The 19,810-nt window shown below is 55.9% G+C and overlaps 2 protein-coding genes across 7 annotated transcripts in view; both read right to left on the reverse strand.

Annotated features, from left to right (window-relative positions):
* On the reverse strand, window positions 1-11,928 carry C16H17orf99 (chromosome 16 C17orf99 homolog). The gene is made up of 6 exons (XM_064495479.1): window positions 11,808-11,928; window positions 11,586-11,714; window positions 11,162-11,188; window positions 1,786-2,055; window positions 1,527-1,620; window positions 1-126 (listed from the first exon to the last, which is right to left on the reverse strand). The coding sequence occupies exons 2-6, from the start codon at window positions 11,614-11,616 to the stop codon at window positions 21-23; spliced, it is 528 nt and encodes a 175-aa protein (XP_064351549.1). The 5' UTR covers window positions 11,617-11,714; window positions 11,808-11,928; the 3' UTR covers window positions 1-20.
* TMC8 (transmembrane channel like 8) overlaps window positions 11,789-19,810 on the reverse strand; it is a 12,613-nt gene continuing 4,591 nt past the window's right edge. For 4 of the 6 annotated variants that reach the window (XM_031469192.2, XM_031469193.2, XM_031469191.2 and 1 more), the window contains 9 exons: window positions 19,327-19,497; window positions 18,887-19,026; window positions 17,563-17,686; window positions 17,126-17,223; window positions 16,769-16,952; window positions 16,505-16,635; window positions 16,257-16,415; window positions 15,604-15,682; window positions 13,931-15,079 (listed from right to left, as the gene is read on the reverse strand). In XM_031469192.2, the coding sequence (XP_031325052.1) occupies window positions 14,822-15,079; window positions 15,604-15,682; window positions 16,257-16,415; window positions 16,505-16,635; window positions 16,769-16,952; window positions 17,126-17,223; window positions 17,563-17,686; window positions 18,887-19,026; window positions 19,327-19,497 (1,344 nt within the window). In that variant the 3' untranslated portion in view covers window positions 13,931-14,821. Of the gene's footprint in view, window positions 11,929-13,930; window positions 15,080-15,603; window positions 15,683-16,256; window positions 16,416-16,504; window positions 16,636-16,768; window positions 16,953-17,125; window positions 17,224-17,562; window positions 17,687-18,886; window positions 19,027-19,326; window positions 19,498-19,810 lie in introns of those variants that run through there. The other 2 variants (XM_031469197.2, XM_031469196.2) reach the window with 2 other exon arrangements.

Below are 19,810 nucleotides of genomic sequence, written 5' to 3' on the forward strand. Positions count from 1 at the left end.
TGACAGGCAGGGAGCAGAGTTTATTCCAGTTCTTTCCGGAAATGGTTCCAAGCGTCCAAACTGGGAAGGCTCTGGGTGTGTGTCTGTGAGGGTGGAGGGTGGTTCTGCAGGGGCCTTACGCTGTCTCTGCAGGGAGGAATTCCAGACAGCCTAGTTGCAGGTAGGATTAATGAGGGGGTGCTGGCCAGGTGGGGCCCAGAGTCGTCCAATTGAGCTGGACAGTGTGAGGTGAGTGCTGGAGCCAGAAGACTGGGCCACCAGGAGATGGTCGCCACTCCAGGGAAGAGGGGAGCAGGGGTGGGGAGGAGGAGGTGGCCCTGGGAGGGCTGGTGCAGCTGGGCCTCTTCTACCCACCTGCTTCCCAGACCTGGATAGATGGATGGTGACCAGCAGCTGATGGGGGAGGACAGGGGCCCTCACAGAGCCTTTTCCTTCCTCTGGACCCCTCTTCCCCCTAAAGCCACCACCCCATCCTAAAACCCTTAAACTAGCACCGTGTGTGTTTGCTGAAGAACACCAGGCTCCAAGACTCCAGACTGGTGGCTTCTTCATTCAGATGGTGGCTCTTCCCATACGGCGCCAGGACCAGAGCTCCCCTCTGGGCCTCTGTCTTCTGGTCACAACGTTGGTGACAAAGGAGTTGAGACTCCAGGTTAGGCCAGCACACTTCCCAGCCACGCCCTCCCAAGGCCTCCAGGAATTTTATGGTGCCAAGTGCATCAGCGCCCTGGGCAGGCAGAGTGGCATGAGGTTTAGTCACCCCACTAATAAAGGGGGGCACTGAATCACCAGCAGGGCAAGCACTGGCCCTTGGTCTCTATACCCCATGTTATAGAATGAGAAACTGAGGCTCAGAGAGGGGACATGGCTCGCTCATGAGCCTGGCCTCTGGAGAGGACAGAGACTTGGGAGGAGGGTCTGGAGGTAAGACAAGGAGAGTGCCGAGGACAGACTTCTGGACAAGCCCACTGAAAAGGCTGGCCAGGGAGAGAGGAGGAGGACCAGGAGACAGCGGTGTCTCAGGAGCCAAGAGAGGCAAGAAGTTCGGGAGGCAGAAGTGACTGCTGCCACAGGCCAGGCAGGTGGAGCACACAGAGGCCTGCAGTGCTGGGGCTTGGACAATGCAAAGGCCCTGGTCACTTTACAAGTCAGTGAAGTAATGGCCTTGGAGAGGAGACCTGTACCTGCCTCTGGTCACCAGCTGGGTAAGACTGACCCATGGGGTTCCCCTGGAGGGCAGAAGCCCACCCTGGTCTCCGAGAAGCATCATCTTCCTCAGACCAACAGGCAGTGTGGGAGCAGGCCCCACCCAGAGGCCAGCTGGCTCCACTGCAAGGTGGCTGGGAGCCTGGGCAGGGTAAGATAAAGCCAGGAATATATCCGCAGGCACCTGGCACAGGGTAGGCCCTTAATAAGCTTTTGCAAGTCATGCATCAGCAATATGGCCCTTTCTCTGCCCTCCCAACCCACCACCGGCTGCTCCCTGCGCAGTTCGCCCCTCCCTCCAGCCAGCACCCGTTTCCTACCTGATCCACATCATCCAGCCCAGGTTCCAAGAAGCCATAGCTGCGATGAAGATGACACCAGCCAGCAGGAAGATGGGTCCATGGGGCAGCTGTCCTGTGAGGGAGACAGGGGCGGCCGGGCGGGGCTTGACTTGCTTTAGTCTGGGCCAGGGTAGACACGGCCGCTTCAGGACGCCCTTCCCTGCCCCTGGCGGTGGCCAGCGGGAGCTCAGCCACCTCCCGCTGACCCACCCAGAGGTGCCGGGTGTCCCCCCCTCACCTGGGGGCACCAGCGTGAAGGCGCTGCACTGGAAGCTGATGTTGTTTGCAGCCTGGCACTGGAACCAGTGTGACAGCTGGGTCAGTGGGAAGGAGAAGTTGGCAGGCTGCTCATCGTCTGGTCTCTGCCACATGTAGATGTGCTCATCCCTCTCGACCAGGCGGTAGGTGATGGGTGGGCTGCCTGAGGCCGCCTGGCAGGACACCTCTACCCTGGGGCCTGATCCTCTGTCCAGCAGGGTGAAGTCAGCCTGCAGCTGGGACACGGGCTCTGGCAGGGCGGGAGAGGGTGGGAACACAGACATGGTTGGGAGACTTTAACACCCTCTCCCCTGCACATTCCCTCATTACACAATGCCTATGAGCCTCGAGGCCTAACTGTGATGGCTGCCTCCTCCAGGCAGCCTTCTGGATTACTCCCTCTGCCTTGTGTATGAGTTTCTATCTTACCTCACTGTACAATTTCACATCTGTTTTTATGTTTGTGTAGTATATTCTGGGTTGCCAGACTTAGCAGCTGAAAATACAGGGCACCCAGTTAAATTTGAATTTCAGATTAACAGTGAATAAAATTGAATGTATGTCCTATGCAAAATGTATCTAGCAGCCCTATTTATATCCTTTCAGTCTTGATTCTTTTACTGGAATACATGCTGAAACACATGTTCTTCAGGACAAGAACTGTCACTTAGAAGATTCTGGAATTCTCCAGGGCTGTCAGAATAATGCTCTATTACCTCTGAGTAACAACCGGCACCCCTCTTAACAGATGTAAGACCTACTAAAAGCTTCCCTTGGGTTCTTCCTACCCTCTGGAGCGGCGGGCGATGGGCGGAGAGCGGGGAGGAGGGGATGTAAGTACTGTTATTACCTTCGCTTTGCAGATGAAGCAGCCAGAGGCCAAGGGAGGCTGGGCGATTTGCCCACGACCCCTCAGCCTGTGAACGTGGAGACTTGAACCCTGCACCTGTCGTGCCCAGACTGGGCTCTCCTCCCTAGGCCATCTCCTCCCTGTGGGTCCGGGGGGGGGGGGTCACAGTCCCACCAATAATTGGGCAACACTCTCTGCTTCCCAACCCCCACGCCTCCCACTGGGAAGGATGCCTGACTTGAGATCAGGACAGCACTGGGAAGGACGCCGTTCTGAAGGTCCAGAGAGCGGGATGTTGAATCATCTGTTGCCACTTGCAGGCCTGGGGCAACATTTTTACTCTAGAGTTTTAGCTGCCCCTTCCAGAGCCAAGCCACCATGAACTCCAACCTCGTGCTGCTGTGAAGATTAAACTAGATGAGGCACAAAAAGTGCCTATTTTACCAGCTTGAGATCAGAGGTCAAATGGGGCCCAGGCCCTGGTCACTTCCACCCAAGGGCTCCTTGACACCCTCCTTGCGGCCCCCTAAGGCCCTGCCAGGAGACTGTGCCCTGGGGGCCCAGCCAGGAACCACACTGGCCTGTGACCAGGCCCTAAGGGACCCAAAGTGACTCTTGGAGGCAGGCAACTTGTCCCATCCCCACCCTCCTGCCTTCAGCCCTCTAAGTCCCAGACCCCAGTCCCTGCGACTCCCACCCCAGCAGCTTCTATTTATCTTCCAGACCCTGCATCCCACAGGCCCCCTTCCCCTGCACAGCTCCCGTACAACTGCAGCCTGGTGCTGGGCGCCTGTGTGCCCCAGCTGGAGGCCGCCTGGCGGAAGCAGGTGAGCCAGTCTGGCCTGGACTTGAGCATGATGTCGATGCTGAAGGAGGCTGGGTCAGAGGTTGTCACTACCTTCTTGAAGACCTCAATGTCCCCACTGCCCCAGAGGGAGTAGGTGAGGGGCTGGGGTGCCCCGGGTGAGTGGCACGTTATGAGAACTCGGCAGCCTCTGGGGTAAAGCTCCAGGACTTTGTAGGCAATCAAGGTCCCAGGGGTGACTTCTAGAAGGTGAGACAGTCCAAGGAGAAGGTTGGAAACCAAGACTTACCAAGCACCTTAAGAAAATGCTGGTTTTGCAGTTTCTCAAAAAATTAAAGAATTTCCATATGAGCCAGGAATTCCACTCCTAGACATATAGTAAAAAAAATCGAAAACAGGGACTCTAACAGATACTTGTACACACGTGTTCACAGCTGCGCTATTCACAACAGTCCAAAGGCGGAAACAGCCCAGATGTCCATCAGTGGATGAACAGATCAATAAAACATGGTCCATCCCTATGACGGAATAGTATGCAGCCATCAAAAGGAATGATGCCCTGACACAGGCTACAACTTGGGTGAACCTTCAAACATTCTACTGAGTGAAGTCAGCCACAAAGAGCCAGGTAGTGTATGATTCCATTCATGTGTCATATCCAGAAGGAAAAAAATCCCCCAGAAACAGAAAGCAGATTAGTGGTGAGTAGGGGCTGGGGGAGGGGCAGTGGGGAGTGACTGCTGAAGGGATGGGGGGGTCTCCTTTTGGGAAATACGAATGGACTAAATGCTACTGAATTATCCCTTTAAAGTGGTTGATTTTTGTGTTATATGAATTTCAGCTCAATTTTTTAAAAAGGAAAGAAAAGAGGAACTACTTTCCCTGTAAGCATCTTCACTGCAGACATTTCTACTGCAGACATTTTCACCGCGTATCTAATTGGCAGTAAGGCAATTTTGCCGTGGAAGATAAAATAACTGGCTGACAGTTTGGTATCATTTCTCCATTGATGCAGGACTCCCATGTTTATATTACAGAAATCTTAGTCCTCATGATGGTCTATACAGTGACAAGTACAGACGTGACAGTCTGAAAATAGTGGATGATAACAGCTTTGTAATATTGACTTGATAGAAAATGCAGCGATAAAACTTACTGGAAGTGTGAGATGAGAGTATAAAGCCAGATGGCATATTATACTAGAAAATGATAACATATCAGTTTGCAAACCCTTTGGTGATTTGAAGGCACAGAGTTTTTCCCGTAGAACTTTGGAACGTCTATCAACAGACGTGACAATGTGCCAAGAGCACAAGACAGTGTAGAAGGTTTTCCCAAGGCAACACAGGCCTGTTACAAATATGCATCCTAGTGTCTGGAAGTTGATACCTCTTTTTTTTAATTGAAATATACTCACAATGTTGTGTTAGTTTCTGGTGTACAGCATAGTGATTCAGTTATACATATATATATTCTTTTTCATATTCTTTTTCATTATAGGTTATTACAAGCTATTGAATACAATCCCCTGTGCTATACAGCAGGACCTGGTTGTTTTTCTGTTTTATATATGGTAGTTAGTATCTTCAAATCCCAAGCTCCTAATTTATCCGCCCCCTTCCCCTTTGGTAACCACAAGTTTGTTTTCTATGTCTGTGAGTTTGTTTCTGTTTTGTAAATAAGTTCATTTGTGTCTTTTTAGATTCCACAAATAAGTGATATCGTATGATATTTATCTTTCTCTGTTGGACTAACTTCACTTTGTATGATAATCTCTAGGTCCATCTACGTTGTTGCAAATGGCATCATTTCATTCTTTTTTATGGATGAATAGTATTCCATAGTATATATACACCACAGCTCCTTTATCCAGTCATCTGTGAATGGACATTTAGGTTGCTTCCATGTCTTAGCTATTGTAAACAGTGCTGCTATGAACCTTGGGGTGCTTGTGTCTTTTCAAATTAGTTTTCTCTGGAAATATGCCCAGGAGTGGGATTGCTAGATCATATGATAAGTCAATTTTTAGTTTTTTAAGGAATCTCCATACTGTTTTCCACAGTGGCTACACCAAACTGCATTCCCACAGGCAGTGTAGGAGGGTTCCCTTTTCTCCATACCCTCTCTAGCATTTATCATTTGTGGAATTTTGAATGATGGCCATTCTGACTGGTGTGAGGTGACACCTCATTGAAGTTTTGATTTGCATTTCTCTGATAATTAGTGATACTGAACACCTTTTCACGTGCCTACTGGCCATCTGTACGTCTTCACTGGAGAAATGTCTGTGATACCTCTCTTAATGAAGGAAGAAATTTTAGTGAACAAGAAAAAGTGCAATGCTGAATGAGAAAGCAAATAAAGCAAGCAAACAAGAAAGAAAGGTAAAAAATACTATTCACGAAAGACTCGGAAAGAAGTGCTTAGGTACAGCCTGTGAGATTGAGTCAGTTATTAGCGCAGTGTTGCCATGAACCTGCACACACTTTAAATGTATTCAAATATTTTGCATTTCGTAATAAAGTCTTTAACTTTGCCATTCATTTTTCATGTTTCATTATGTCCTTTTAAATATCCCTCTTTTATTTTTCGTTAGTTTATCTTCTCTGGCAAAATTGCCTTATGGTCAATTAGTTAATTAGTTACACAGTGAAGACATCTATGACACGGATGCTTGCTGCGAAAATCCCAGTCACGGCTGGACCCAGCGTGGGGACATGGGCTGCAGGTGTGGTGGCAGGGCTCCTGTACCCAGGGAGGTCAACCTCTGGCTCAAAGGGACAGTCAGAGGCAGGGGGCCAACAAGCGTGACCCAGAGCACAAGAGGTGTCACAGTGGACAGATCCTAAACTTGGAGAGGATGGACTGAACTAGAGAGAAAAGCAGGAACTTCCACAGAACAGGGAGACCCTGTAGGTAGACCAGATGCTCACAGCACGGAGCGGCCCCAGGACCCAAACCCACTCTCTAGCCACTCCCAGCAGGCGTTCATCCATCCACACACCACCTCTCGGCTTGGGAGTAACCTTTCTGCTTTGCAGGCAGATCCTGGAGTCAATGTTGATGCAGATCCTCTAAGATCTTCCCCTGGGCCCAGCCTTGCCCATGCTGAATTCTGCAGGACAGTGGTTAGGATCAAGGACGCCTTCTGAAGGGGGCTTGGGAGAGAAGGCTGAACTGTGAATGGTGGGCATCCACCTGCCTTTTCAAGAAGAGGGTGTAGGGGAAGTGCTTGACTGGGGGCAGGGAGAAGGGTGTATGAAATCTGAGTGTCCTCGGCCTCATACGTCACCCTCGCCCTGCCTGGCGGGTTGGCTCTGGAAACACTGATTAGGAACCTTCCCACGGAGCAGAAAGTTGGAGGGAACTAGACTGTGATGTTCTCCGGGGACATTTTGTAGGAATCCTAAAAGTTTCTGACCCCCAGGCATACTTCTCTCTAGACCAGTGGTTCTCACCCAGGGGTGATTCCGCCTCCAGGGGACCTTTGTGTCTGGGGACACTTTTGATTGTCACAAGTGGGGGGTGCCCCTGGCATCTTGTAGGGGAGAGGCCAGGGAAGTGCTAGACAGCCTGCAACGCACAGGACGGCCCCCACAACAGAGGTGACACAGCCCCACTGGCAGCAGGGTCCAGGCTGGGAAACTGGTCTAGACAGCCAGCAGCGGCCTCCCTGCATCAGGGTTCTCGCCACCACAGATCTTTTCTCAGTTGTGCCTCTTTCTTGACTTCATGAGAAGTGCTATTTTTTTTAAAATACTTTTTTTTTCTCAAGCAGTCTTTCATGTAAAATCTTCGGTCTGAAGTTAAGAAAAGCTGTATCTAGAGTTCGATCTACTCTCTGGGGCACCAATTTGCAAACTGCAACCAACAATTTCTTCAGTGTGAGCCTGGGGCCAACTGCCTTCCGCCCGAAGAGGCTCTTGGGGCCAGCATCTTCCTGCGGGGTGGGGTGGCGAATGGGGGTCCAGGCTTAAAAGTGACAGCACTTTTTGCTCCCTTCAGGGAGGGAAATGACCTTTACTTATAAAAGTGGAAAGAAAAAGCGGGCCCACCTTCATTTCCATCTCCATGGCCATTAATAGAAGCTTGATTTACATAAGTTCACCGACAGGAGCCACTTTCTTTTTCAGTAGCCTACGCAGCAGAGCATTCACTTTTTATTCTAACCAGACTTGGGTGTTTTTTCCCTTTCATTTAGTTTATGCATCTAGCCCACCCCAGTAACCAGTGGTCCATCATTTAATTAAAAATTCATCAACTGCGTCAGAACATCTGAATGATGGGATGGCACACTCAGAATCTGATGAGGGGACAAGGACACCCTGGGGACCAGAGGCTGAGCCCAGCCAGGGCTGGGATGAGCAGGTGGCTGGATAGAGCCTCCCACAGATGCTAAAGAAAGAAGGAGCTGCTCAGGGTGGTGCCCAGGCCTGGACGGTGGGGTTGCTGCCCAGCTGGGCTCAGAGGCCCTCCAGGATTGCCCCTACCCCTCTCTACCTTGTTTCTATGATAATCAGGAAGCTTGGAGATTTGAGTCCCATCCTGAGAGGCCCAATTCATTAAACCTGAGGTGGGTCCTAGGGATCTGATTTTGCAAGCAGCCCACCTGTTGAGAGTTGAATTGTGTCCTCCAAAAAAGATGTATTCAAGCCCTAAGCCCAGGTACGTATGCATGGGACCTCATTTGGAAATGGGGTCCTACAGATGTATTCCAATACCAATCCATGCTGGATTAAAGGGGGCCCTAATAAGACACACAGACAGACAGACAGACAGACAGACAGACAGACACACACACACACACACACACTTTGAGGCCATGTGAAGACAGAGGCAGAGTCCGGAGTGACGCTGTCATAAGCCAAGGAACAGCAAGGATTGCCACGGCCTCCAGGAGTCAGACTTCTGCCTCCAGGACTGGGAGAGAATCAATTTCAGTTTTTTCTTTTTTTTCAGTTAAAAAAAAATTTTGTGGGGGGGTAGGTAATTAGGTATATTTATTTTATTTACTTATTTCTTAGTGGGGGTACCGGGGATTGAACCCAGGACCTTGTGCATGCTAAGCAGGCACTCTACCACTGAGCTATACCCGCCCCCAATTTCTGTTTTTTCAAAACAGAAATTTAAAAAAATGGCAGTCCCAGGAAACTAACACAGCCCGCCTCCAAGCGGTGCTTATGAAACGGTCTGCAGCCTCACCCTGAGAATCAGGAGGGAATGGGGGACTGTCCACGCAGGTCCTTTGCTCTCACTCTGTTTCAATCTGTCCTTCAACCAGACAACCCCCCACCTTGAACACTGCCCTCCAATCATGGCAGCCACGAGGGAGACCCCAGGCCCCTGGGTCACCCTCGTCTTCCTGCCCCGCCCCTTCTAGGGCTCTGAAAGCCCCCTTTTACATACTACCTCCCAACCTTCCCAATCCTGAAATCCCCCCGCTGCACCCTCTGCAAGGCTGGCGGGATCAGTCGGCACCAAGTCCCAGAACCCTCAAGCTTTCCTCCCACATCTCGTCTTCCACACCTGTTGGAAACCTTCCTCCCCCACCCCCACCTGAGTTGTGCCGGTACCAGCATCTTGGGAGGCAGCGGATCCCACAGCCGTCTCCGCACTGGCCCTGGGTGGGCATCCTCTGGATATTTCTGGGCCATTCTCCCTCCTTCCTCCCTAAATACCAGCCTTGAACCTCATGCCTTCGGACCCTTCACCCGGACCCTCCAGGTCACCACTGAAACACCCACCCTCCCTTGAAGGCTCTGGTGCCTGGTTCCCACTACTCTTAATACACTTGCTGTCATTCTCGGGGGTTTCAGAATCCACAGAGAGAGCATTTCCAAAGTCCTGGCTCTTCAGTTCCTTAGAATCCAATATCTCGGGCCCAACCTCTCCTTCCCATTGTAAGGCTGCCCTTGACTTAGCAGGTCCTCCAGGTGCTCAGGCCAAAAACCTGGGAGTCATCTCTTATGGCCATCTCTGTTCCCATGCCATCGAATGCTGTTGGCCTGATCTCTATGGTCACTTCTCCAGGCTTCCTGGCTGTCACCTAGTCTCTCCTCTGGATTCCAGGAGCAGCCTCATGGCTCTCTGGGGATTCTACCTTTGACTGCCATCCCACCTCTTCTCAGCACAGTGGCCAAAAGGACCCTGTGAAGGATAAATCCAATCGCATCTCCTGCTGCAACCCCCCCCCCCCCCCGGTCGCTCTGCGCACGGAGCCCTCCCTACTGGACAGTGTCCCACCCTCCGACCTCATCCAGTACCCCCCTCTTCCCGCCCGCATCCCCATCCCGCAGGCACATCCTGCTCTACCACTCCTTCAAGTGCTTGCCAGGGTGTCCCCTTCTCAGTGATGACTCCCCAGTAGATGCCGCCAGCCCCGCCACCACATCTCCTTCCCTTCCTCCCCTGCTTGCTTTTCTCTGGGACCTATCACATTCCAGAACACTGTAGAATTTTTTTTTAATGGAGGTACTGGGGATTGAACCCAGGACCTCGTGCATGCTAAGCACGTGTATTCTACCACTGAGCTCTCCCCCCACCCCCGTGCTTATTTTTATTATCACCTGTCCCTCCAGCCCCACTAGAGTGTAGGCTCCCGGGGGGCAGGGATCTGTTTTGTTTCTGCACCCTGTGGGTCCATTCTGGGGTCCAGAGCAGCACCGGGCACCAAACAGGGGCTCAACCCATAATGGCTGAATGAATGAGTAAGCAGGACTTCTCGGCAAGCATCTGAGCAGAAGTCAGGGGCGGTTGGACTGGTGGAACGGCCCTGCCCACGTACTTCCCGGAGACCCGGAGGCCTGGGCCCAGCGCTGGCTGTTCTTTTGAACGGAAACACCGTGATGTGTTTGTTTTTAAAGAGAATGAGGAAATGATAGTTCAGCCTGAGCCTCATTCAAGTCAGACCCACCCTTAAGGGTAACAGAGGAGGTGGCTGTGGCTGCAACCATGTGACAAGGTTCAGACAAGAACTGAGGGAGAGTAGACCCCCTTGTGGAGACCTGGAAAGGGGGTGAAAGGCCACATTGAGCTGAAGGGTGATAGGGCCAGAAATGGGGGCGGAAGGGGAAGAGGGCAGGAGAGAGGAGGGAGCAGAAAGGTGGAGGGGGCAGGGCTAGGAGCATCCCCTCCCCCTAGAGGAGGAGGGGGTGCCCTGACCACCTCCTGCTGCCTCTGAGAGTAAGGCAGCCCCCCTCCCGCTGGCTGGACCTCTGGGAGGGAGGGGGAGTCGGGGAGCCCAGACGTCCTTATTCTCTCCCCGCCCTTCTCCCGGGCCAAGGTGCCTGCCAGAATGCCCCCAGCCCTCCCTGGGGTCACACCCACCCAGAGAGGCTTCTGCTACAGATCAGGCACTTGGGGTAGTGACGGAGGACCTGCCCAGGGGCACGCCCTCTGCCCCCTTTCACTGCCAACTCCCCGCTGCGCACACAGCCCAAGCAGAAGCCAAGCACTTTCCTTGGCCAAGTCACCATCCCAACTGTCCGGCTGTCTGTCGTTCCCCCACTGCCCCCACCTCCTCAGCCTTCTCCTCTCCGCATTCCACCCCCAACCCTGCCCCAACCCCAGGGCCCTGCAAGGGTCAACGCTGGGTTCTAAAGTTGTCACTCACCAGTGACAACCCCCCCCCCCCCGCCAAGGTGCCTACCACAGGTGAGGGCTCTGATTCTCCCTCCCCCTCCAGTGTGCCGGGAGACTCACCTTCCTGCTTCGCAGAGCTGCTGGTGGCTGTAAGAGAGGGGAGGGGGAGAGCGGTAAGGAGAGCCCAGGGTGGAGGGGAGGCCAGAGACCGCCCAGAAAGCCTCGTATGGAGCCCAGAACTCAACAAGCTCCTTCACATTTGGAAAGTACAGAAGCTCTTTGGAGCCCAGAGCATTTCATACCATCAGCCCACTTCGCAGATGAGTAAAGAGTGGGCAAAGCAGTAAATGGGCTGCGTACGCAGTAAGGGGCTGGTCGGAGACTTATGCCCAAATCTTGCCCTCTCTGTCCTGTACTTCTGGAGGTGTCTGTGCCATTGGGTGCCACCTCTTCTGTGCCCCCTAGACCCCCAGACCCTGAGCCTGCCGCCTCAAGGCCCTGGCAGCCCCCCACCCCCACCCCGTGAGGTCTCCAGTCAGCTCACCGGCTAAGCAGAGGAGCAGAAGGAGCCTCATGGCTCTGCAGCGCGGGGCCCTCTGCCCGGGCGAGCAAGAGTGTCCTCGGTTGAGGCCACCTCCACTCTGGGGCCCCTGGCTGCCCCCTGGGTGGGTGCCTGCAGTGGAGAGATAATCTGGAGGTGACAGCGCCCCAGGGCCGGGCCCAGGACAGCAGCTCCCCCACCCACCCCCCGGGAGTTAGGAGGCACCTGGAGCCCGTCCAGGGCTCACGCTCAGCCGCCGCCGCCGCTGAGCCCTCGGATCCTGGGCTCCTGGGTCTGGGAGGTGGACGTCCGCGTCCTCACCCCTGGAGCGCCGTGTTTATGGTAGCTGGCAAGGGACAACTGAGTTTGCTCATCTGCTGATTTTGAGAGGAGGGGATTATTCCAGATTATTGAGGCGGGCCTGATGTAACTGTGAGGGTCCTTCGAAGAACTGGTGGGCCGGGCCCTCAGGGCAGCCGGAGCAGAGAGAGAGCAGAGGGAGCAGTGAGGTGGGGACCGGGAGAGCAGCGAAGGGACAATAGGGACAATTCCTCCAGGACTTGGAGGGACAGGCGCATCTTTCCTGCCCATCCCGGGAACCCCGGTGTGCCTCAGATGAGAGCTGCTTCTCTGGTGTGTCCTGCCTTCTCCACAGGCTGCAGCTGAGGACAGGACTGAGGACATACCAGGTCACCCAGGTTGAGTGGAGTTGGGGTGCAGCTTTCTTGTTACCCACTACAGGCTCATGCTTTTTTTTAATCTTTTTTTTTGGGGGGGGTAATTAGGTTTATTTATTTAATTATTTTAATGGAGGTACTGGGGACTGAACCCAGGACCTCATGCATGCTAAGCGTGTGTTCTAACCACTGAGCTATACTCTCGCCCCAGGCTCATGCTTTGTGACTTCTGCCCACCGAGGGCCAGTCTCCTCTATGACTGATGAAAGGTCTTACCAGCACGTCACGTTCCTGGGAGGGTCCCGGGTGGGGGGCTGGGCTGTGCTGGGCTGCCTTGGCCTGCGGAACTGGGAGGTCCCGTAGCTGGGTGCCCCCTCGGCTGGGGGGAAAGAATCCAGAAACCACCCCTGCTAGATGGGCCCCGGGGCCCCTGCCCTCCTCCATCTTCATGGGCTCTGGCCCCTGGAGGGACCCTCACTTCACAGTAACCCCCATGGGCCTCTCCCTGCCCAGGTGTGTCTTCTTTGCTGCTGGTGGGGAGGCTTGGTATCCGGCCCCTGGCTCCCTGTCACCTACAAAAAAATCATCCAAGCCCAGCCTTAGGTGTGCCGGCTCCCTCTCCACTCTGCTTGTCTTCACGGGCCCCACAGCCCAGTCGAGAAGCCTGACTCGGAGTTTCCACAGCCCAACCCTGCACCGCCCACCTCTACACCTTTGCCCTGGCCATCCCTGTGCATTTATCTCTCATGACTCCGCTCTCCTCCCAGGCCCCACTAGTCACCTGCTCCAAGAAACCCTCTTGCTGGTGCTGACAGCCCCTCCCTGTGCCCCAGTTGCCTTGCTGGGCAGGCATGGTCCCTTGGGCCACTGGGGCCACTTCCCATCTCTCCTACTTCACTCCTTTAGGCTAAGGACCACGTTGTAATAGGACCTCAACTATCCTCCCCAGAAGGGTAAGACACCCATCTTTATAAGGAACTGCTCACTCAGTCCTCACAACCACTCAGAGGAGGACGGTGTCACCTCCAGGCTTTGGTCGAGCAAACCGAAGCCCAGTTTGATTTCCCCAAGGTCTGAAAGCTCGCCCCGCCCACATCCCGTGATGCACTTGGCTGGCTCTCTGAAGGCAGGTGAAGGTGCTAAGCGAAGGGCCTTGATGTTTCAGTGCTGCAGGTTCTCCCAGTCAGTGCCCATCGGCCACCTCCTGGGGGCTCATTAAAACACATCACTGGGGAGAGGGTATAGCTCAGTGGTAAAGTGCGTGCTTAGCATGCACAAGGTCCTGGGTTCAATCCGCAGTACTTCCACCAAAAAAAAAAAAAATTAAAAAATACATAAAGAAACCTAATTACCACCCCCCTCAATCCGAAACCAAAACACATCGCTGGGCCCCACCCTTGGGGGGCGGAGCCTGAGAACTGGCATTTCTAACAAGTTCCCCGGAGATGTTGGTGCTGCTGGTCTGGGAAGACACTTTGGCCCTAAGCTGCTAATTAATGTGCATCCCTTTCATCAGGGTCAGGCGGCGGCCCTCCCCAGACCGAGCATACAGCTCCATGTGTTCCCCTCGCAGCCTCATCACCAGCCCCAGAATAGGGCCCGGCCGTTGTTGACAAACTGATGGGTCATGTGGTGCTGGGTGAGTGAGAGAAGCACGGGGACAGGAGGAGCTGAACCAGCCAAGCCTTTAATGACCACGTGAAGCCCCTGGGCTAAGGGCACCAGGCCAGAGCCGCCCGAACGCCGTGTCCAGGCCAGGAACCCAGCCAGGCACTGGGCTCCTGCGTTCCTGTGGGAAGGGCTTTTCAAGCACATCCTGGGGTTTCTCCTAACCTTCCCTCCTGACAGCTCTTTAAGCCAGCAGTTCTCAACCCCGGCTGCTGGCGAGAGCCCCCTGGGAGATTCAGAAAGTCCCAGTGCCCGGCTGCTGGCTGCACCTGGTCAGTCACAGCGGACTCTCTGGCACAGGGCCAGCTTCTCAGGTGTTCTCAGAGGCCGAGAACCTCGGGGACTGGAGGCGTGGGAATCTCAGACGAAGCTCCACCTCCCTGGGCCGCCGGTTCTGTCTCAATGCAGGTCACACCTGAGCTCTGCCCCTCGCTCTCTCTTAACCTCGGTGGGTCTCAGCGGTCTCGCAGATAAAGCAGGAATAACGGGGGAGGGGTTGGCAGGTCCCCAGCGTGGGTTTGCTCTCACTGTGGCTAGGCCTTCCCCTTCCCATAGGTGGCGCTCTCCAAACTTTTCTAATGCCACTCCCCACAGTAAACCGCTGAGCTCTCCCAATGGATGTGTTTATAAACCGCACTCACGGGTTACTATACTAATATATTATGTATATTATCCAACATTAAACAAAAACAGAAACTTTAACGGGCTGAGATTAAAATATAAATATAAGCTCCCACATTTCCTTCCTGCTGTCCCTAGGTGTATGCACCCCGCCTTGGAGCACCCTGCTGGAGGGCCACGGAGAGGGCTGGTGGTCACCAGGGGTCAGGGGCGTGAGGCGACGGGGTGCACGTGGGACCCTGGGGAGGCTCCGGGCGGAGGTGGGGGACGCTGCTATAGCTTCGAACCGCTGGGGAAGCGGAATCTATGGGCAGCGACCGGGACACCTCGCAACTCTGTGGGATCCTTGAGGGAGGGCCCGGGCCTGGGGGACCTGGATCCCGGGGAACCTGGGCACGGGAATCCGGGGCAGAAGGACCGCGGGCGCGAACTTCGGGAGAGAGGGGACTCGGGTCTTAGAGAATCGCCGGGGCCCGGCTCCGGCAGCAGTCGCGACAGGTCATCCACTAGGTGCCACTTCTCCTGGACTTGCTGGGGGTGGGGGTTGAGCAGCAGGGTTAGGAAGAGGCGCCTCCTCTCACCAGACGGCGCAGGGAGAAGCCGGCACCGCAGTGGCAGCTCCGAGGTCCCGCCGGGCCCAGAGCTCCCACCCAACCCCGCTACAGTCACGCCCAGAGGCCCCGCCCCCATCCGGCCCGGCCCCCACCAGATGCCCTGCCCAGGCCAGGCCCCACCCAGCCAAGCCAGAGACCGCGCCCTCTCCAGAGTTCACCCCAGCCCGAGGCCGCGCCCCACCACGGTCCCACGCCAGCCTGGTCACAGAGCACGCCCCCACCAGAGTCCCGCCTCCTACCCCAGCCCAAGGACACACGTTTATTAAACCGGACCCCCAAGCCTAGAGCTGCATTCCTGTCGCCTGGCTCCCGGCCTGAGGCCAAGCCTTAGAAGCCCGTTCCCTCCCTCCACCTTCCTCGCTTTAGTCCGCAGCCTGAGGCCACACTCCTCAGGGCCTCGCCCGCAATCGGGGGCCACTCCCCAGTCTAGCGGGCACTCACCCACACCAGCTGCTTCCGGAGCCCCCGGATGGCCCTCGCATTGGCCTGGGACTGGGAGACGCACACGGTCAGGACAAGGCTTTGGACAAAGGACACAAGGTCAGTCACCCTCCTCCCCCACCTCGGACTTCCTCCTCACCAGTTTTAAATGGAGGTAAACTTTTTTTTGGTGGAGGAGGTAATTAGGTCTTTTAGTGGAAGTACTGGCGATTGAACCCGGGACCCGTGCACGCTAGGCTGGCACTCTACCGCTGAGCCACGCCCTCCATCCCGCAACCCTAGTCTTTTAAAAGAGGCCTCCTGGGGTCTTCTCTCTGCCAGGCTCCCAGGCACGGCTTTCTCTCTCCCTCCTTCCACTGGTGGGTCGCTCAGCCCCTCTACTCCAAGTGGGAAGGCAATCAGTAACAGAAAGATGGCAGGGTTTCAGCGTTTCTGCTGCTTTCCCAGTGGTCCTGTGAGGTGCTGGCTTTACAGGTGAGGCCCTGAGGGGGCTACCCAGGGGACCCCCCAGGCCACCAGCCCTTGGACCGCTGCTGTGTCCCTGGGCTCCCCTTGTCTGGCTCCTGGATCCCAAGACTGGCAGGGGGTGCCAAGGAAGGAAGGCCCCCCCACCCCGTGTTCCCGCCCTTGGCCCCTGCTGCCTTGAAAGGCACCTGAGCAGTACGAGGAGGGGGAAGCTGAAGGCTTGGGAGCCGAGGTAGTGAAGGATGCGCTGGCCCGGGGGCAGGAGCCGGAGGGCCACCAGCTCTGGGACCACCTGCCAGGGGGCCGAGTAGTTGGTGAAGAGGCCGCAGTCCCAGGAGGAGCGGATGCTGCAGAGAGATGATCAGAGGAGGGCTGGAGTCAGGGTCCAGGGTAGGATCAGCCAGCCTGGCAGCCTCGGTCCCTCGGCTCCCCTCACCTGCTGACCACATAGCCCAGGGGCACGGTGGCCAGGAGCAGGCCCAGGATGAGCACCAGTTGGAAGAAGAAGGTGGAGCTGGAGGCTCGGAATCGCCGAAGGGACGCCCTGGAGTTCCTCAGCAGCGTGTACTGGGGAGCGAGGGACAACACATGCGGCTGTGGGCCCAGTTTGCAGACGCCCCGGGAAGTGACTGGTGGGGCGGAAGCAGGACCCAAAGCCTGCCCTGCACACAGGTGCATCCCCCACCCCCAGAGCCCTCACCTTCTTCATGTAGAAGGTGAGGAAGATGAAGACGCTGTTGAGCAGGGGCAGCAGGGGGCAGTAGAAGAGGCCCATCCAGGTGACCGTCTGCCCCTCCACAATGTCCAGCACGTTCTTGGGTACTAGGAACTCCTCCCGGTCCAGCCAGGCCCAGAACCGGCCTGAGAACCGCTCCACCAGCAGCCTGGGGGAGGGGAGCGTCCAGGTACCCACTACCCGGGAGGAGCGCGTGGACCACCGCTCGCTCACTCACTCACATGGACACATGCGTGTAGAGCTGCTCACCCTTGGCTGCGACCCCTGGCTCCCCCCCAGACGTGCCCACGCCTCCCCACCCCGTGTCCCCAGGTGGCTCACCTCCTAGGCAGGCTGACAAGGAAGGTGACGGCCACCGTGAGGAGGAAGTTGAAGATGCTGAGTTTGTACAGCTCCTCTCCCACTGAGTTCTCCCAGCACTGGTCAGAGGGGGCGCTTGTCACCACCCTCGTTCCCCAGCCACCCCTCACCCTCCCGCTGAGGGGGTCTGTGTGGTACAGAAGCCTGGAGTCTGATATGATTGCTAAGTTAAAACCCTGGCCTCGAGGATAAAATCTGAGCAAAGAAACCCACATTCAGGGCGGCTGCCCTGCGCAGAGCAGTGTAATGCGGACGGCGCCCCCTGTAGGTGGCTGCTGGGCGGGCAGCTCTGCCCACAGCCTCTCGCAAAGGCCATGCTGGGAGAGGGACAATTAGCACAGGGAGGTGGGGTTCTGCAGAGGACAGGAGGGACAGGCCCTGGCGGAGCCCCCAGCCACCTGGTAGTCACAGGCGTTGTAGCCGTAGGACTCACAGCTGGTCCTGTTTCTGCCGACGCACAGCACGGTCTGGCCCAGTGAGAAGGAGAACATTCCCAGGCTGGCCAGCTTCAGGACCACGCACCTGGGGGCCAAGGGGTGGGGACTGCATCAGGGGGAGGGGCCAGGGGCACCTGCAGGAGATCATGCCTCTCCCGGGCCCAGCCCCCTCTAAATCCAGAACCCAGTCTCCTTCCAAAGCCGCATCCATGGCAGTTAACCAAAGTGTGTTCCCCAGAATCTTGGTCTCCAGATGATTCACAGGGGGAAGGTTCTATTTTAAAATCACTTTGGGAAACACTGCACATCCAGCCGTCCTCCCCCCACACAGAGAACATAAGGGCCTTCATATTCTTAACGCAGTTGACACCTTTCTTTCCTCTAAGGCTCGTTAATGCCCTAGTCCACTTACACTGCCCCACGTATCCCAAAAGCATGCATGCGTACTCCTGAGCGATGCGTGACCAATCACACAGGCAGGGTGGGTTAACAAAACCATCGCCTGCACGTCATGTCCCCACATGGACTTTCATTGCTGATGCGTGGCCGGAGTGTGGCTGGGGACAGTGGTTCTGTCGAGGGAGGCTGGGAGGCAGGGGTGGGTGGGGTCTTACTTTTTAATCTTTCATCCTTTTGAGCATTTTGAATTTTTTACAACGTGCTCATGCTAAAAATAAAGCTTCAGACCAAACACAGTCCACATTGGAGGGACGCTGAGTGGGCTCCAGACAAGGAAAGCCAGGCCCCGCCCAGTGAGGGGTGTGTGGCAGACGGAGAGAAGGCCTGGGCTGGAGCTGAGGGGGGGGGGGTCCTGCGGGTGGGTCCAAGGCACGACCTGAGCCCTGAGAGGGGAGACAGAGCAGAGCCTGGGGGTGGAGGGGGCTTGCATCTCAATGCACCCAGCAGGCACGGTGAGCTTTCCCTGGCCGAGGCACTCGGCCTCTTCAAACCTGTTTCCTCATCTGTCCCATAGGGATGAGGGTGGTCCTGACTGCATAGGTCAGGAGGGTTGTCAAGGTGAGGAACATGGGAGGGAGCTGTGTTCCGAGGTGTGTGGCTGTGGTACCCAATGCCCCCTGGCAAGGCCAGCGCTTGGTCTGGACCACTGGCTTGCTCTGGATGGAGAGGACTGGAAAACCTTAGACTGGGACCCCCAAGACTAGGACTGGGAGCAGCTGCCTGCTTTCCTTGGCTGGGGCCCCCAGTGCCAGGTGATAACCAAGGATACAGCCCTTCTCTGCTCTCCACAAGCTCTCCCACCTGTCACCCCGAAGGTGGTGCTCACCAGATGAGGGTGAGGTTGACCTCCATGTTGGGAGGGTAGTTCTCTAGCTGGACCAGGAAAACAAACAGCAAGGGACCCAGAAAGTTGACCAGGGCGATGACCCCAGGGGGCAGGTACTGAAGCAGCAGAAACAGGGACTCCTGCGGGGAAAGGCAGGTAAGGGGATGACCATAGGCCTTAGGGTTCCCGGCAGCACCCCCATCCCCTCCGACTCCCTCAAGTGTAACTGGGGCAGGCCTGACCTCTGGAAGCCCACGGACTAGTCCCAGTGGCAGCAGAGCAGTGGTGGGGATATCAGCAGTTAGAGCCAGTCTGACCTGGTCCTGACCTTGGGCAAATTCCTTTGACCCCTCTGAGCCTCAGTTTCCTCTTCTGCAAAGTAGGACCATCCCATCTGGGCCCACAGTTCTTGCCAGAAATAAAGGCTTGTCAGTTGATACCTCCTTGTTGTCCTGCGAGTACTTGGTGGCCCAGAAGATGGCGCTGATGGCTCCAGCCACCAGAAGCCCGATGAGGACATTGACCCGCACGTAGGTGAGCAGGCGGTAGGCCCTCTGGGCCCGGGTCTGCTGCCGCACCAGCAGGAAGTGCCGCCCCTCCTCCAGCTCCACCTGGCATGGGGGCAGGGCAGAGGGGGTTGGGGCTGCCCAGGGGGAAGGGGAAGGGGAGGGTGCCGGCAGACAGCCCCAGGTAGGTGTGCATGGGGCTGTCAGGTTCTAGGCCAGGTTGGGGTGACCCTGGGCCGGGGGCAGGTGGGCTGGCTTTATCGAGAGCACCCCCAGTGCTATGCAAACTCGCACAGCCCCCGCCTCCAGCTGGAAAACCCCGGGTGCACACACACTCACTCACACATGCTCAGGCTGCATGCTCACACGCAGCCCCACGTGCTCTCACACCCAGTCACACTCACAGCACGCCTCACAC

This window comes from Camelus dromedarius, chromosome 16 (assembly GCF_036321535.1).
Source record: "Camelus dromedarius isolate mCamDro1 chromosome 16, mCamDro1.pat, whole genome shotgun sequence".
Lineage (NCBI taxonomy): Eukaryota > Metazoa > Chordata > Mammalia > Artiodactyla > Camelidae > Camelus > Camelus dromedarius.